The sequence below is a fragment of the Odocoileus virginianus genome, chromosome 4, assembly GCF_023699985.2.
Source record: "Odocoileus virginianus isolate 20LAN1187 ecotype Illinois chromosome 4, Ovbor_1.2, whole genome shotgun sequence".
In the NCBI taxonomy this organism is placed as follows: Eukaryota; Metazoa; Chordata; class Mammalia; order Artiodactyla; family Cervidae; genus Odocoileus; species Odocoileus virginianus.
The window spans coordinates 13,468,674-13,487,815 of record NC_069677.1 but is presented as its reverse complement, the minus strand read 5'-3'; the positions used below and the strand labels follow the sequence as shown (position 1 = coordinate 13,487,815).

Sequence of the window (19,142 nt, the reverse complement as noted above, 5' to 3'; positions counted from 1 at the left end):
CGTAGACAAAACCCAAATGTGGTGAGGTGAAGTGACTCACATAATTGCTTTAATTCTGTTTCTGTCTGCTAGTCTTCATGACTTCTTCCCTGGTCACAGGCCTTTCTACTCCTGAATCAAGTTGGAGACCCTCAGTAGACAGTGGTATCTGGAATTCTGCAAAAGGGATAATACCTTAGGTTATTCTTAATGTATTATGGATTTCTAATAATAATTTTTTACAAGATTGTAATTAATTATTAGAAACACATAATTGACCCCTTTAGTCCATTTCATATATCTTAAAAAAATTGGTGGGATCTGCCCACATATATTTTAGATTGCAATATTCATGACAAAAAGGTATTTGAAATTTATTTATTGCTAGATGAATGAAACTGACCTTAAGAACTTATACTCTATTTCAGAAAGATTTTACTTATTTGGAAGCCCAACATTCTGATAAAAGCAATGCATTTTCAAAAATGTGAGTCTTACCTCTTCTGTGGCATTTAGAAGTAGAAGAGAAAATTGAAAGAATTTTAAGTTTTATTTCTCACTAAATAGACCAAATTTCTCCCTAGGATATGTGAGTATGAAGTAGTGATTCAGACTTTTAAAAAGTACTAAAAAGACATCTAACATGAACTAATTTTGAAAAAAAAAAATCCATTTCACAATAGCAATATTATTTCACATATTATCTTCCAGTTCTTAATTACATATTTATTTTATGTCTTAAATTACTTTAAAATTATTCTTACATTGTGGATCAAAATATATATAATTTAGCATCCTGAAACTTGATTAACATTACATCCTAGACATTTTTCCTATTATTAAACTGTTTTATAAGCAAATAGCCAGGGAAATGATAGTCTTCAAAGTGATCACACTGAGCAGTTTTGTACCTTTACTTTGATGCCATTTGTATTATTTCAGGCTACATAGAAAACCATCCACTTACTTTATAGTCTACCACATTTTATAGTATTGCTCAGTTTGATCTCCCTTAATATTCTCATACATGGCTTTGAATGACTGCTGACTACTTTCAGAAGTTATATCAATTCTCAAAACCTGAGGAATGAATGTGTCACTGGATCTGAAGGTAATTCCAAAAGAACAGTTTTTGAAAATTTTTTTGAATCATGGCAGTATCCCATTAATACCAACTTGGGCTGAGATCCAGCCATACATACACAGAATGCATAGATGTAACTGGAATAAATTATGAGATGAAGGAAACATAGATGCTATATAGTGGGTAAAAATAAATACACAATCAGAAAGTAAGACTGAAATGTGAGGGAATAGAAAGTGAGGCTGAGAAGAGTACAGGTGGTTGCTAGTATAGCATTCCTTCATAAGACTTGGTGTATAGTAAGCATTAACCAACCTTATGAAATTATAGAACCACTTTCCTTTACTCTTTCTTTAAAATTGTTGAATGAATCCATATTTCTTAAAGAAATTAGAAACTCGTATTATTTGGATTTGTGGTCCATTTCCATTCATATTCTGTACAATGTATTTTTCTTAGTATTTGAGTTCTCTGAAGAAAGGTGGTTGCCAGTGTTCTAGATATTAAAAGAAAACCCTTTTGGAATTTTAAGAACTATTTCAAAGAATGTTAATGAAGTTTGAGTAGAAATTTAGGGAGGGAATATATTTTTTTGAGTTGTGAATAGACCCTTACTAGTAAACTCAATGTTTATTAATAGCCTACTATGTGCCAGGCATGGTTCACGTCTTGGGGATACTGCCATGAAAAAGAACGTGGTGAGGCTGTCCTGAAAAAAAGCTTAATGGTTAATGGGAATACAGACACATAAATAGGTATTGTAATACATTGAAATCATGGTAAGGAGCAGTTAAGGTAGCACAAAAGAAGACGGTCAGGAAAGGCTTCCTAGAAGAGATAATTTCTTAGCTAAAACCTGGAGGAGAGATAAACATGTGCAGAGACCTGGATGAGAGCGGCACAGGTATACATACAGAGACAAGAAAGGAGAGACAGTAGGTTGAGGGAATTGATGAGAATTCCCAATGAAGAGAGCATAGCTCATGGGAGATGCAGTAAATAGGGTTGAAAGGTAGGAGGGTACCAGATTAGGTAGGGCCTTAGAACTCATGTTAAGAAATCTTGGCTTTATTCAAAATGTTGTGGGAAGTTAGTGAAAAGTTTTAATTAGGGGAGTGACACAGTCAGATTTGGGTTTTTTCAAAACAGTTTGGCTGTAGTGGAGAAGAGGTTAGGCATAGAGATCAGCAGAAGACTGTTACAATAATTGAAGATACTGATGTCCTGAAATAAGATAAGGAAAGAAGTCAGAGGAGTCAGAATGAAGTTTAGGATTCTGTTTTCGACATAAGCATATATAGTATAATTTGTGAAGATACAGAATAGTGGAAGAGGTTTAGGGAGATGATTAGTTCAGATTTAGATAAGTTGCTGTCTCTGGGACTTGCAAATGGGGCTGTTCAGTAAGGAAATGAATATTTGGATCCAGAAAGAAGAGTGACATCTAATTAGTCATGTTGATGGCAACTGAAGCTATAAAAGTGGATGGCATCTTGCAGGGAGAGTGTCGTGTGAGACTTTAACAGGCTATAAAGCTAAAGAAACTCATCAAACAGACAGTAAAAAAGAAAGTGCAAAGACTGGAAGAAACTAAAGATGTAGGAGGAAAACCAGGAGACTGTGGTGGTATTTCAAACATCAGGAGTAGGGTAATACCTCAGTATGTAGGCACTTCAGGAAACTAGAAATTATAGATTTTTCTTGGTTAGGGTTGGAAGACATCTTTGTAAACATACTGACCCATTTCTGAGTTAAAATGAGGAATGAAGGCCCAGAGAAGTAAAACGATTTAAGGTTATATGTCTAGGTCAGTGCGTCTCAAACTTATTTGAGGTCAGTGCGTCTCAAACTTATTTGTAGGAAGAATCCCCTCCTCCCTTTAAAAAAAATCTTTATAAAACAATGTATTTTTTTGGCCATGCCACATGTGGCTTGTGGGATCTGAGTTCCCTGACCAGGGATCAAACCCAGGTCCTCAGCAGTGAAAGTGTAGAGTCTTAGCCACTGGACTGCCAGAGAGTTCCCCATTGACCAATACTTTTGTAAAACTACAACAAAATTAATTGCTTAAAAATTGAAATAAAAAGAACACATAAAAAATATAAGCCTAAATTATGTTTTTTTAAAAAGGTATAATTTGCATACAGTAAAATTTAATGTTTTTAGTGTATAATGTTTTTATAAGTGCGTACAGTTGTAAAACCATGATGAAGATGCACGACAGTTCTGTCCTCAGGAATTTCCTCCTGCCATTTGTAGTCAGTCCCTCTTCTTACCTGTAACCTAATGTTTTTGCCTATCATCTTCTTTTCCAGAATGTCATATAAATCAGCTGTCCCCAACTTTTTTTTTAGCACCAGGGACTGGTTTTGTGGAAGTCAATTTTTGCACAGACCAGGGGAGCAGGAGATGGTTTGGGGATGATTCAAGCATGTTATATTTGCTGTGCACTGTATTTCTGATCTCATGCTTATGGCCTGGAGATTGGGGACCCCTGACATAAATAGGATCACCATGTGTGGTCAGGTTTCTTTTGAGTCTGGCTTCTTTTACTTAGGATACTGCATTTGAGACTCATTCATGTCATTGTGGTATGAGTGGATCCTTTTTATTGTGAATAATATGCCATTGTATGGATATACTGCACTTTGTTTATGCAGTGATTAAATGAATGGATAATTGTTTCTTGTTTGGGAGATTATATAAATAAAACTGTTAAAAATGTTAGTGCAGCTTTGCGCAGTGGCAGTATCGTAGCCAATGAGGTTTATCCGAGGCGCGATTATTGCTAATTAAAAAAAAATTAAAAATATAAAAATGTTAGTGTACAGTGTATGAATATAACTTTTCATTTCCTTTGGATAAATAACTTGGAGTGGGATTGTATGATAGGTGTGTAATTTTAAGAAATTGCCATACTATTTTCCTGAGTCTTAACCATTTTACGTTCCTGTCAGCAGTGTATAAGAGTTCCAGCTGCCTTTCTGGTATTTTTAATTTTCTATAACTATTTTAATAGATGTGTTATTGTATGACATTGTGGTTTTAATTTGCATTTCCTTAGTGACTAATAATAGTCTTTTTTCATATGATAGTTTGCCATCCAAACATCTTTCAAGCCCAGCTTTATTTTATTAGAGACAACAGACATAAAATTACTCTTAATCAGATTGCTGTGAAAGTTTCCATGTCCCCCTGCATTGTAAGGTGTATTACTAACCACCAGGGAAGTCCCTATATTCATTCTTTTTTAGAGTCTTTTCTCATACTGGTTATCACAGAATATTGAGTATAGAGTTCCCTGTGCTATACAGTAGGCCCTTGTTGGTTATCTGTCTTATATATAGTAGTGTGTGTATGTTTATCCCAAGCTCCTGATTTATTCCCTGCTCCCCCCCAGCCCACATTTCTGCTTTGGTAACCATATGTTTGTTTTCAGTATCTATTTCTATTTTGTAAATATGTTCCTTTGTATTGTTTTTTTTTTTAAATTAGATTCTGCACCTGAATGATACCTTATGATATTTGTCTTTGCCCAACTATTTCACTTAGTATGATAATCTCTAGATCCATCCATGTTGCTGCAAATGGCATTATTTCATTCTTTTTTATTGCTGAGTAATATTCCACTGTATGTTTGTGTGTGTGTGTGACATATCGTCTTTATCCACTGCTCTGTCAGTGGATATTTAGGTTGCTTCCGTGTCTTGGCTCCTATAAACTGCACTGCAATGAACATTGGGGTGCATGTATCCTTTTGGATTATCATTTTCTCTGGATATATGCCCACGAGTGGAACTGCTATATCATACAGCAGTTCTGTTTTTAAGGAACCGCCATAGTGTTCTCCACAGTGATCATATATAAAATTTTAAAAAATATTTTCTATTCTTCAATGCTTAAAAACTCCTGGATGGAAACTGATAAGGAGGTTGAACTTGCATTTTACTTCTTGCAACTATCACAGACTCTCATTTCCTTGGTAGATTGTCTGGCTTACTTTGTTATCATTTCTAAGGGAAATGTAGAACCAAAAAGTAATCACTTTGTGTCCCTGTCATTTCTGTGCTCTAACCCTTTGGGCAAGAAAAGGTCTATAGTGGGAATTTTTTTTTTTTTTTTCCTTTTAAAAAGTCTCTGTGTCTGCCATACTTAGGTTCCTTGATAATAGTGAAGAGACTATGTGGGCATTGAAAATAGTGTAGAGAATAGGTATAAGGGACAAAGTTTGGAATGTCTCTTGATCCTTCCAGCTGTGGTATAGACATAGACTACATTATAGGTTTGGTGCTCTTTCCTATATTATGTCATTAATAGAGAAAGTGTAAACTAAGAGGCAGCAAGCAACAAGGAGATAGCTGCTGATAAATTGTGTACCAAAGCTGGGTTAATGCCCTTTGGTGCCATTAGCAAGCTAAAGCATATGGAAAAGGTAATGGATAGGTAAAAAGAGTGCATGTGGTGAGAAACAGTAAAGTGAGACTCCTGCTGTAGATATGATTACTGGGTTTTACGGGCTGAATTTTTGTGTCCTTCCCAAAATTCGTATTTTGAAATCCTGATTACCCCCTCGCCCAGTGTCATGGTATTAGGAGATGGGGCCTTTGGAAAGTGGTTAGTTCATGAAGGTGGTGGGGTCCTTATGAATGGGACTAGTCCTTAACAAAGAAGGAAATGGCAACCCACTCCAGCGTTCTTGCCTGGAAAATCCCATGGACAGAGGAACCCTACAGTCCATGGGATCACAAAGAATCGGATATGACTTAGCAACTAAAACATCACCACTAGTGTCTTGAAAATAGAGACCCCAGAGAGTGTCTGGCCCCTTCCACCGTGCAGGTACACACTGTGAGCAGAACTGTCTTATCAGCCAGGAAGCGGGTCTACACTACACACCAACTCTGCTGGAGGCTGACCTTTGACTTCCCAGCCTCCAGAACTGTGGGAAATAAATGCATGTTGTTTAAGCTACCTGATCTATGATATTTTTGTTACAGCAGCCTGAACAAACTAAGACACAGCGGGATTAAGCTGTCCCGCTGCTACCTATAATATTGAGACCTCAAACTAAGCCCAGAACAACTTTATAGATAGTTTGAATCTACAAGCGTCTTTGTTGTTGTTTTTGTTTTTTTTTTGCCACAATATAGAGCATCTGGGATCTTAATTTCCCATCCAGGGATTGAACCCATGTTCCCGGAAGTGGAAGGGCACAGTCTTAACCACTGGACCACCAGGAAGACCCTGCAATCATCTTTTAAAGGTTCCCCCCTTCCCCTATTAAAAAAGATTTGTTCTTCATTCTGAATGTAATAAGAAGTTCATATTTTTTACTGCTGACTCATCAAAAATTGTTACTACCTCTTAAGTATATAGGTAAAATTTGTAACTTGATTAAATTTGTTTTATTGCTGTTCCTTTCCTCTATATCATTTAGTCCTCCTCACTTTTCCTCTGCCCTCTCAGTTAACTTTCTGTTCATTGTTTAGCTAAGTGGAAGTATTGCTGGCATTTTGGCTAGAACAGTGTTTTGTTCTATAGGTCTGTTCTATTCATTGCAGAAGATTTAGCACTTGTATTAGCATCCTGTGGCTGCTATAACACAGTAATACACACTACCTTGCTTAGCATAGTTACTCTCGAAGTTCTGGAGGCCAGAATTCTGAAATGAAGATGTGAGCAGTCCTTAGGGGAGGAGGGACATTTTCCAATCTTGAGGCACACCTGGCTTCTCTAGTGAAGGCCAGTAGTGCCCCCAGGCCCCTGCTCATGAAACATTGAAAATGGTGTCTCACATTCCTAAATGCCTCTGGTACTTCCTGACGTTAAGAGCCACTAGAACCTTTAATTATCCTTCAGTTATCTTTTGTTTCTAAAAGGATACACTTTGTGACACAGCAAGTGATAAAACTTAGAATGCCTGATTATGCAAGCACAGATGGCTCAGATAATAGAACTTTATTTAAAAAAGTGAATTGTGTACTTTGCTTCTTGAGTCCCTCTCTAATACTGCCTTCTTTAGTCATGCCAGGATTTAACATGTGCTTCTTTTTGAAAAAATCTGATAGGTAGAAACTCTTTCTTTGGGAAAGCTCTTAGGTCATTCTGACAAGCTCCAGTGTTAGAAGTTACCCTGTTGTCAACAGATATACAATAGGGCCCTCTCTAGGATATGCTGCCTAGATTCTAGCACTAAATGGTCAAGTGAGGATTACAGAAAGAAACGGCAGTTCCGAGCCCTGAGTGTTGACACCTTCTGTCCCCAAATGTCACAGTTATTATTTCCTTTATTATAGTTTTAGTGTCTTCAAGTCATTCCTGGTATAATCCCTTTTAATAAATTCTGTTTTAATCTGTAGTTCAATAGATCTAGGAAATGCTCACTTATACGTTTATTACAGTTTCCTCTGTCTCTACATCCGCTCTTTTTTTTTTTTTTTTGGCTGCACTCGCTTGTGGGATCTTAGTTTCCCTACCAGGGATTGAACCCAAGCTCAGGGCAGTGAAAGCCCCAAGTCTTAACCACCAGACTGCCAGGAAACTCCTTGCATCAGCTGTTAACGGCTTCTTGTCAGTCACACTGGTATGCTGTCTAGTTGTTACAGATTTTTTTCAGAGCAGATCCCTTTTGTGTATTGTTTTATTCTTTATCCATAGCATTCATTTTTTTAGAGTAATGTTTTTACTTCCTCTGTTACACTGCTTTAAAAAAAATGAATGTTTAACATGAATGAAACATATGTTCATAGCAGCAGATGAACGAGGGAAAGAAAACAGTGAAATGTCTTACTCTGCCTATTTACTCTCTGATGTAACGTGGTTCTCCATAGCTATAAATAAATGCTTCATACTTCCAATATCTTTCATTTTATTTCATTGATGTATAGCTTGACTGGTGACTCAGATAGTAAAGAATTCGCCTGCAATGCAGGAGACCTGGATTTGATCCCAGGGTTGGGAAGATCCCCTGGAGGAGGGCATGGCAGCCCTCTCCAGTATTCTTGACTGAAGAATCCCCATGGCCAGAGGAGCGTGGCAGGCTACAGTCTGTGGGGTCACAGAGAGTCAGACACGACTTAGCGACTAAGCACACAGCACACATCATATAACTTGAGATAGTCTATTTTTAGTAACAACCACTGTTTGCCAATAAGGAGCTGTGCCGTGTTCTTTAATGTGCATTTTCTTAATCCACACAAGGACTTCATGTAATTGGTAATATCTGTATTTTGTAACTGAGAAAACTGAAGGCTGGAGAAATTAGTGACTAGCTCAAAGTTACACAACTAGTGAATGACAGAACTAGGATTCAAATTCAGGTTTATCTGATAGTATCCAGGCTCTTAATGGCTCTATTACACTCCCCTGCCTGAAAACAGAAGGAAATGTGAATGTTTTGGGGTAGTTTGGGGGTATTTTTGGGTATAGGACTGGCCAGAACAATAATTTTGATACTTTCTTTTGAACTGTTTGGTGTGTTTATCTCCAGGAGCTCTGTATCTTTTTGATGCCCTGAGTTGCTCCTCCCCACCCCCGACCATGTGGCATTTCATGTAGGCCTTTCTTGTCTTTCCCTCCAAAGGTACTTGGGATGCTAAAGCCACTCACATCCCTGTTTTCCTGAACCAACTCCCCTACTTTATCTTAACCTTTACTTTGTTGTTAGTGGATATTAGGAGGAAGTGGGTTTTAAGGGCTTCTCTGGTGACTCAGGTGGTAAAGAATCTGCTTGCAATGCAGGAGACCTGGGTTCCATCCCTGGGTAGGGAATATTTGCTGGAAAAGGGAATGGCTACCCACTCCAGTATTCTTACCTGGAGGATTCCATGGACAGAGGAGCCTGGTGGGCTACAGTCCATGGGGTTGCAAAGAAAGTGAAGTCGCTCAGTCATGTCAGACTCTTTGCCACCCCATGGACTGCAGCCCACTAGGCTCCTCTGTCCATGGGATTTTCCAGGCAAGAGTACTGGAGTGGGTTGCTATTTCCTTCAGGGGATCTTTCCAACCCAGGGATTGAACCTGGGTCTTCCACGTTGCAGGCAGATGTTTTTTTTTTTTTTAACCATCTGAGCAACCAGGGAAGCCTAGAGTCTTGGTGTCGCAAAGAGTTTGGCACAACTAAGCGACTGACACTTACACTTTTTTTTTTTTCAATCATGTTTGCGTTAAATCCACATTCTAAAATAATGGTGGTTGTTCACTCCCTAAGTCAAGTCCGACTCTTTGCAACCCCATGGACTGCAGTGTGTCAGGATTCCGTCCTTCATTATCTCCTGGAGTTTGCTCATACTCATGTCCCTTGGGTCGATGATGCTATCCAGCCATCTCAACCTCTGTCACCCGCTTCTGCCCTCAATCTTTCCTAGCATCAGAGGCTTTTCCAACAAATTAGTCCTTTACATCAGGTGACAAGAGTATTGGAGCTTCAGCATCAGTCCTTCCAATTAATATTCAGGACTGATTTCCTTTAAGATTGACTAGTTTGATCTCCTTGCAGTCCAGGCGGCTCTCAAGAGTCTTCTCCAGCAACACAATTCAAAAGCATCAATTCTTTGGTGCTCAGCCTTCTTTATGGTCCAACTCTCACATCTGTACACAACTATTGGAAAAACCATAGCTTTGACTATATGGACTTTTGTCGACTAAGTGATGTCTCTGCTTTTTATTACTCTGTCCAGGTTTGTCATAGCTTTCCTTCCAAGGAGTAAGCATCTTTTAGTTTCTTGGCTGCAGTCATCAAATGCAGTGATTTTGGAGTCCAAGAAAATAAAATTTGTTACTGTTTCCACAAATAATTGATACATCCTTAACTTTTCAGTTAAGTGTTTATACTTTCAAAAAGGATGTTTGTTTACCCAAGTTAATCTCTTAGGTGGTAGTGTTTTAGGCAGCGTTATAAAGTGAAAAAATTCTTAGGTATTTAGGAAAAGACTTTTGGGATAGGCAGACCATATTTTGATGGGCCAACTTGCCTGATGATTGGTTTTAAAGCTCCTGATTTTCATGTCATCTTCTATTTTACTTCAGAACTCACAGGTTCTCTAAATGGTTTCCGTAACAGGGATATTGAAATTCAGATAGTTGAAGAGTGATGAGAAGGATGACAACAACCATTTGAATGCAGTGGTGATTTTTATTTGTTTGTTTATGTTTTGATATGCCGCGAAGCTTGTGGGACCTCAGTTCCCTGACCAGGGATTGAACCCCTGCCGCAGTATTGAAAGGGCTGAGTCCTAGCCACTGGACTGCCAGGGAATTCCCAGCAGTGATCATTTTTAAGATGAATTTCCTTATGAAAAAATTTCAAAAGGAGTGAAAGCAGCCAGGATTGGTTGCTGTTATAGTAGAAGAGAATTCCCCATCAGCATGTTCTTTGTGCTTTTTGTGGTGCTTTAGTGCAATGTGGTGAGCACCTCAAGAGACAAGAGTCAGAATTGTATAAATTTCAGCCACTTAATTCTCTGAAAAGAAAAAGATGAGTAGATGTCATTCAGAAACTAGTTTTATGAGGCAAAGGTTACAGTTCATTTATCTCTTGCTAGAGTAAACAAAGAGAGTAGTTTACCTATGTGAACCTTTTAATTTTCAGAAACTGCTGTGTAGATGAGTAAATTGAAATGGTGGAGTACAACAGACACTGAACTTTTAGACTAGCTTTTAAGAAATAATAACAACATAACCCATTATACCTGGACACAATGTAAAAATATTAGAAAAGCACTGAAACAAAGCCTTAGGTTTTATGAGTAATAATATGGAAAATTTTCATCAAACTTATGCTGTTTATGCCCCCCAGTGAAAGTGAAAGTTGCTCAGTCGTGTCCAGCTCTTTGTGACCCCTATATACAGTCCATGGAATTCTCCAGGCCAGAATATTGGAGTGGAACTGGAGTGGAGTTTGTATTTAATTATCTAACGTACAGTTGTCTACTAGAATATTTGAACTCCTCTTTTCCTTCAAAAAGTTGAATTTGTTTTTGTTTTGAGATTTCATTTTTTAAAGTGTTTTCTAATGGTGAGAATGTAAATCTGTACATATTAGAACTTGAGAACTTATTTAAAAATTACTTTATTGAACTATAGTTAATTTTTACATAGTGTACAGCAAAGTGATTCAGTTATACATATTCTTTTTTCATATTCTCTTCTATTATGTTTATTACAAGATATTGAATTTCCTATGCTATACGGTAAGGCCTGTTGTTTATTTTATATGTAGTTTAGAATGTGAGAACTTTTGGTTTAGCCTGACTGAGAATTTAAGGAGAGAGCTGGTTTGAGAAAAGTAAGAACTGGCCAGTTGAGTGAGTATCTAAAGGCTGTAAGATAGAAGAACTATCAGAGACAAGGATAGCAATAAAGCCTTGTGGAAAAGTAGTGTCTGTTCCTGTATCTACTTCAGAGTGAGGAAGGGGGGTCACAACTTAGCAGGTGGGTATTTGGCATATTGTCAGGAAAAATGAGGGGACTGATTTGACTGCTGTCACTCTCCATATCATGCAAAGACATGGCACTATAAAGTGCCACCGAAGGATCTGCCTTGGTTACAAAGACATCTGCAGCCGGAGAAATGGTACAGAGGGCTTAGTTGCTTTGTGGCATGTGGGATCCTTCCAGACCAGGGGTTGAATCTGTGTCCCCTGCACTGGCAGGTGGACTCTTAACCACTGGACCACCAGGGAAAGTGAAAGTGCTAGTTGCTCAGTTGTGTCCGACTCTGTTACTCCTTGGACTGTAGCCCCCTCAGGCCCCTTTGTCCTTGGGATTTCCTGGGCAAGAGTCTTGGAGTGGATAGCCATTCCCTGCTCCAGGGGATCTTCCTAACCCAGAGATTGAACCCGGGTCTCCTGCATTGTAGGTGAATTCTTTACTGTCTGAGCCACCAGGGAAGTTCTTTTTTTTTTTTTTTTTAAACTAGCATCTTAGATATTTGTCAGCTTTGTGACAGAGCTTTTAGCTACTCTATCATCTGATGATTTTTTGTAGCTTATGATTATCACTTTATTTTGAGATAACACCATTTTAAAAATCTGTATGTGACGCTTTAAGTGGAAGTTTTATCTTAAGTTCATTTTTCCTAAATACCCACTTGCTGTTAGTAATTTCCACAGTGTAACCATATCCCTTTTATAAGGGAAGTTTAAAACATAAATATATGTGGTTTAAAATTCAAAGAATAGAGCAATTCTCTGGCAGTCTAGTGGTTAGCGTCCAGTGCTTTCACTACCAGGGCCCTGGTTCAGTCCCTGGTTGGGGAACTTAGATCCTGCAAACATTTGGCTTGGCCACGAAAAAAAAAAAATTCAAAGGATATAGAAGGCTTTTTTTGACTGAAGTCTCGCACTTCTTTCCCAGTGTACTAACTGGTTAGCTGAAGTACTATGAGATAGTTCTGAGCCTACTGGATGTTGGTAACATGCAAGCAAATGATAATGCTAGGGCTGGGGATACTAAGACAGTAACAAATCCCTGTGTTCAAGAAGTTCCTGCTCTTCTGGAGGAAAAAGAAAGTAAACAAGCATTTAGTGCTTAGTAGTATATCCACGTTGGAGAAAGCAATGGCACCCCACTCCAGTACTCTTGCCTGGACAATCCCATGGGCAGAGGAGCCTGGTGGGCTGCAGTCCATGGGGTCTCGAAGAGTCGGACATGGCTGAGTGACTTCACTTTCACTTTTCACTTTCATGCATTGGAGAAGGAAATGGCAACCCACTCCAGTATTCTTGCCTGGAGAATCCCAGGGACAGCGGAGCCTGGTGGGCTGCTGTCTAAGGGGTCGCACAGAGTTGGACACGACTGAAGTGACTTAGCAGCAGCAGCAGCAGCAGTATATCCACGTATGTAGTAGAGTATCACAGCGGTGAGAGTGGGGAGGAGGTAGTATAGAGAATGCTCAGCTCGAGAATTGACAAAAGTAGTGCTTACAGTGATTTTTGAGCATGCATGAACTGGATGAAGGGGGAGATAAGGAAAATAAAGACTTTCTAAGCATGTAATTTGGTGTGGCAATACTGAATTTGTAGGATGGTGAAGAGGAGAGGCAAAGCCAGAGAGATAGTCTGATCATAAAGGACTTGCCAGATCATAAGGACTTTGAAATTTATACTATAGGTATCAGAGAGCCATTAAAGAATTTTAAGCCATTTGTGTGTATTTGTGTTTGTATTTATGTGTGATAATTGCACTTGCATTTTAGAACATAACCTCAGCAGCAAGGTGGAAGATGGAATGATGATCAGTTAGGAGTTAAGAGTTAAAGACTTGACTTAAATATTTATTTTTAAAAATCTTTGAATATGCCTCACTGGGCTGGCAAGGAAGTAAAGAATATTCAGAAGCTAAATATTAAATGAAATTGGGAATGAGACATTAGCTAGGTTTAAACTTTCACCCTGGCTGAATTTGCCCAAACTGGATGGCTTTAAATTTCTTTTGATAGCCTCATAGGGCACAGGAAACAAGCCTGTTGCCTTCCTGAGGAAAAGAATCTGCAAGGAGACCCCTCCCATTCGTGACACTGGGACCTTTGCATTTGGGGAGTGGTAGGAGAAATCTTCACTGAGAATTTATAGCAAGAGTTCTTACAAGGTCACATTTCCCCTGTGGTCATATAAAACTTCAGGTCAAGAATGTATTTTATTTTATTTATTTATTTATTTTTTTTCAGGACTGCTGTAATTTTTTTTTTTCTAACACATCATGCCATCTGCACACATAATAAAATAATCCAGTAGTTGCCATGCTAAAACAGGACCTGTAGTGAAGGGCACAGACAGCTCCCCAAAGGGAGCCTCAGTTATGCACAGTGATGAAAACTGGAAGCAATTTTCCAGCCAATGGTCTGCCAATGACCACTTGGAACAAGCTGGCACTGTATATTATGCACCTCATTTAAAAATCCAGAGCAAACTAAGATTTTCCAAAGCCGGTAATCTTGACTGAATGGGTGGTTTTCTGGTTAATCTGGTTAATCTGTCAATGCTCTAAGGATATCTTCTGGCAGTGCCATGAGTTAGTCTTTCTGTGAGGAACAGGCCATGTTCGTATTGACTGGCAGGACAGCAGCTTGGAAGGCTAACTCCTTTTATGGAGAACCTTCGGCTGAGGCTTGCGTGAGTAACTGTAGGTTTCTGACTTCTTCGAGCACCTTCAGCTGGAGCACCTGTTGCAAGATGAGCTGCCGGAGGTTCTCCTGGGCGATCCCCATTCGCTCAAGCTTTTTGTCTGTAAGTCTCAGCAGGGCTCGCCCAGTTATGTCGTGCTGTTTGAATGACTCACTGTAGATCTGATACTGATTCGGACAATGTTTCTTCAGCCACTTGCAGACATCCTGCTGGGTCCACAGGGCCACTGGTTTTGACGGCTTCACCGTGGCTGACTTAGTTGTCTTGACTTCTGTCTGCAGTCGCTTGGGGGTTCCTTTTTGGTCAAGCACCTTCTGGAAAGTTTTATTTTTAATGGATTGAGACTCAACACCTTCGCCTTCAATTTGTAGTTTAATACCTTCACCATGGGCAGGGTGATCAATTCCCTGTGGATTCAAACTGCAGTGGAGAGCTTCCACAGCCATTCTCTCAGAGCTTCCCTAATGCATGCATAATTTTCTTGGCGGAGATACTCCTCCTGCCCCGCGATCCCACCCCCTCCTCGCGTTTTCGCCTAAATATTCTACGCTCATCTGCTCCAGGACCAACCTGCCGCCAAGAATGTATTTTAAATAGCCCCTGTTTGGTAGTGCCCTCAGGTACCTTACAAAATCTGTTAAATCATTTTCTCTGAGAAGGAATGTACCTTCAACCCAGGCTTTATAAATCTACAGATCTTCATAAATCTATAGGTTAAAATTCTGAGCCACTTGAAATCACAGTCAGAAAAATCACAAAATGCACAAGAAACCATGGCACAGTGGGCAAGAGCCAGCAGAAACAAGAGACAGTGACCACTAGAGACTGCAGATAGTTATCTTTTGTCTTTGTAATTCCTGTAGGTTTGATTATATATTAGAATAAATGAAAAAGATCGAAGTAAGAGTATGAAGTAAGGGTCTCTGAAACATGACCAAGCAGATTAGAAAAAACCCAGAACTTCTAGTTATAAAAAATTAAAACTAAAAGTTCATGAGGGCTTCCCAGGTGGCACTATGGTAAAGAATCTGCCTGCAATGCATGAGACGCAAGATTGATCCCTGGGTCAGGAAGATCCCCTGGAGAAGGAAATTGCAACCCACTCCAATATTCTTGCCTGAAAAATCCCATGGACAGAGGAGCCTGGTAGGCTACAGTTCATGGGGTTGCAAAGAGTCAGATGCAGCTGGTCATAGCACAACACAAAAGCTCGTGAACAGGTGAAAGACAAATTGGCAGGGACTTCCCTGGTCCAGTGGTTAAGAAATCCGTCTTCCAATGCAGCGGACACTGCAACAGAAGGTTGATGCATGCCTCAACTAAGACCCTTAAAAGAAAATGTCTGAGAATTTGTCAGAATTGGTGAAAGATGAGTCTTTGGTTGAAGTCCAGTGAATCCTGAGAAGGATAAATAAAGTCGGCAAATCAGAGTGAAACTGCTGAAGACCAAAGACAGAGAAGATCTTAAAAGTAACTAGAGAGAAACAACAGATTGCTAGAAAAATGTTTTTCTTTAGTCTGGCAGCCTACTTCCCACAAGCAGTAGCAGAAGCCAGAAGACACCGGAATGCTATCTTCAGTGTACTGGGAGAAAATAACTGTCAGCCTTAAAATAGAATATCCACTGAAACTGTCTTTCAGGAACAATGGCAAAATAAAAGGCGTTATCAGATCAAAAACAAAAAACAACACACCATCAGTCTTGGCTGGAGGAGACTCTAAGGGACAAAATTCAGGTAGAAAGAAAATCATCTCAAATGGAAAGTCTGAGGTGCTTTTTTTTTTTTTCTTTTCCATTGTGGTTTATTATAGGATATTGAATATAGTTCCTTGTGACCTGAGATGCTTTGTAATGCTCACAGAATGTCCCACCAAATAGATTGACAATTTAGATTCTACTGCTGTTAGCCATTTATGTTGTCCAGTTTTTCGGTATTAACTGAAGTTATATTGGACATGTATATAGACAGGGTTATGCATGTATTTTATATAGATTTATTTAGACTAGATTTATATAGATTATTTAGACTTGTGTAGGTTTATTTAGACTACAAGTCCAAATTACTGGGTCAAAAATTGTAAAGGGTATTTTTATGTTTCCTGATAACATCTTATGAAATTGATTTCTTAGGACTTCCCTGGTGGCCCACTGGCTAAGACTCTGTGCTCCCAATGTAGGGGGCCCAGGTTCGATCCCTGGTCAGGGAACTAGATCCCAAATGCTGCAATTAAGAGTTCATATACTTCAACTAAAGATTCTGCATGCCACAACAAAGATCGAAGATTTCATGTCACACAGCTCAGACCCAGTGCAGCCAAATAAATACATATTTTTAAAAAATTGATTTCTTAAAGGGCTTTACCAGTTTACATTGCATCAAACAGATTATGTTTGCTTTATTGTACAAATAAATGAGTAACTGTGTGATAGGACCAGTTTTAAATGATGAAGAGTGACATTTCATAGCAGATTTTGATTTGATTATATCTTTGACAAAAAATGTAGCATTTCTCTTCTCTCCCATTATTACGAAAATGCTTCCTTCCTAATAGAAATAGAAATTGCTAACTGAACTGCATTCTTTCTAATGAAGTAGTTCTAACTTTCTAGGATATAGTGTTTCATTTTATTTTTCAGTTTATTAACAAATATTGAATATATAGTTGGTTTATTTAAAGAAATGGCAAATAAATGCTTTATTTAGTTTTTGTTTTATTATGAAGGAAGACTACTATTTTAATGCTGCTTTCTTTTCTAGTTTTATATATTTCACACTAATCAGGCAACAGTGTAGAATTAAATAATTATTTAAAAAAAAAGAAAGCAAGATCCTCTATGACTCATCTCCTAGAATAATGGAAATAAAAGTAAACAAGTGGAACCTGATTAAACTTAAAAGATTTTGCACAACAAAGGAAACTATAAGCAAGGTTTAAAGATAACTTTCAGAATAACAAACACATGAAAAGATGCTCAATATTGCTCATTATTAGAAAAGTCCAAATCAAAACTACAATGAGATATCACCTCTCACTGGTCAGAATTAGTCGGTTAGTTGTGTCCGATTTGTGACCCCATGGACTACAGCATGCCAGGCTTCCCTGTCCATCACCAACTCTTGGAGTTTGCTCAAACTCAATGTCCATTGAGTCAGTGATGCCATCCTACCATATCATCCTCTGTTGTCCCCTCCTCTTCCTGCCTTCAGGCTTTCTCAGCATCAGAGTCTTTTCCAATGAGTCAGTTTTTCGCATACGGGGCCAAAGTATTGGAGTTTCAGCTTCAGCATCAGTCCTTCCAGTGAGTATTCAGGACTGATTTCCTTTAGGATGGACTGTTTGGATCTCCTTGCAGTCCAAGGGACTCTCTAGAGTCTTCTCCAACACCATGGTTCAAAAGCATCAATTCTTTGGCACTCAGCTTTCTTTATGGTCCCACTCTCACATCCATACATGACTACTGGAAAAACCATAGCTTTGTCTAGACGGACCTTTGTTGGCAAAGTAATGTCTTTGCTTTTTAATGTGCTGTCTAGGTTGGTCATAGCTTTTCTTCCAAGGAGCAAGCATCTTAATTTCATGGCTGCAATCACCATCTGTAGTGCTTTTGGAGCCCAAGAAAATAAAAGTCTCTCACTGTTTCCATTGTTTCCCCATCTATTTGCCATGAAGTGATCGAATAGGATGCCATGATCTTAGTTTTCTGAATGTTGAGCTTTAAGCCAACTTTTTCACTCCCCTCTTTTACTTTCATCAAGAGGCTCTAGTTCTTCTTCGCTTTCTGCCATAATGGTCATTCTCCCGGTCAGAATGACCATCATCAAAAGGTCTAGAAGCAGTACATGCTGGAGAGGCTGTGGAGCAAAGGGAACCCTCTTGCACTGTTGGTGGGAATACAGTGATACAGCCACTATGGGAGATGGTATGGAGATTCCTTAAAAAACTAGGAATAAAGCCACCATATGCCCCAGCAATACCATTCCTAGGTATATATGCTGAGGAAACCAAAATTGAAAAAGACACATCAATGTTCATTGCAGCACAGTTTATAGTAGCTAGAACATGGGAGCAACCTAGATGTCCATTGACAGATAAATAGATATAGAAGTTGTACATACACACAATGGAATATTACTCAGCCATAAAAAGGAACTTGTTTGAGTCAGTTCTAATGAGGTAGATGAACCTAGAGCCTGTTATACAGAGTGAAGTAAGAGAGAGAAAGGTGACTATCATATACTAATGCATATACATGAAATCTAGAAAGATGGTACCAAAGACTTTATTTGCAGGGCAGCAGTGGAGAAACAGACATAGAGAATAGACTTAAGGACACGGAAAAGGGGAGAAGAGGGTGAGATTTAGGGTGAGAGTAACATGGAAACTTACATTACCATATGTAAAATAGGTAGCCAATGGGAATTTGCTGTATGTCTCGGGGAACTCAGAGTCTCTGTATCAACCTAGAGGGGTGGGATGGGAAGGGAGATGGGAGGGAGGTTCAAGAGAGCAGGGACATATGTATACCTATGGCTGATTCATGTTGAGGTTTGACAGAAAACAATAAAATTCTGTAAAGCAATTATCCTTCAATTTAAAAATAATTAAAAAACATTCATTCTAAAGAGGGAAAAGTACTATTAATTTCCTTGGGCATTCTGTCTTCTGATGTGAATTAAATGTAAGAAAATGTCTTTGTTTAACTTTTTTCTTGTTTTTATACTATTTCAGGTGCAAGTGAAAGTGTAGGAAAACATATGCTTGAAGCCTGCAACAATAATCTGGAGATGGCAGTCACTATGTTTTTGGATGGTGGAGGAATCGCTGAAGAGCCCAGTACCAGTTCAGCAAGTGTCTCCACTGTCAGACCACACACAGAGTATGAATTTAATATTTATTATTAGGAGCTACCTGCTGCCAACATTGAGCAGTTACATTTTTGTCAATTAGGTTAA

General features: G+C 38.8%; 1 protein-coding gene and 2 pseudogenes across 1 annotated transcript in view; 2 read left to right on the top strand and 1 right to left on the bottom strand.

Annotated features, from left to right (window-relative positions):
- UBXN7 (UBX domain protein 7) overlaps positions 1 to 19,142 on the top strand; it is a 59,590-nt gene that overhangs the window by 1,769 nt on the left and 38,679 nt on the right. The window contains exon 2 of the mRNA XM_020889646.2: positions 18,919 to 19,066. Coding sequence (XP_020745305.1) covers positions 18,919 to 19,066 — 148 coding nt within the window. The remainder of the gene's footprint in view (positions 1 to 18,918; positions 19,067 to 19,142) is intronic.
- LOC139034954 (U4 spliceosomal RNA) lies at positions 3,795 to 3,926 on the top strand (annotated as a pseudogene).
- Positions 13,880 to 14,745, bottom strand: LOC110134919 (sterile alpha motif domain-containing protein 12 pseudogene; annotated as a pseudogene).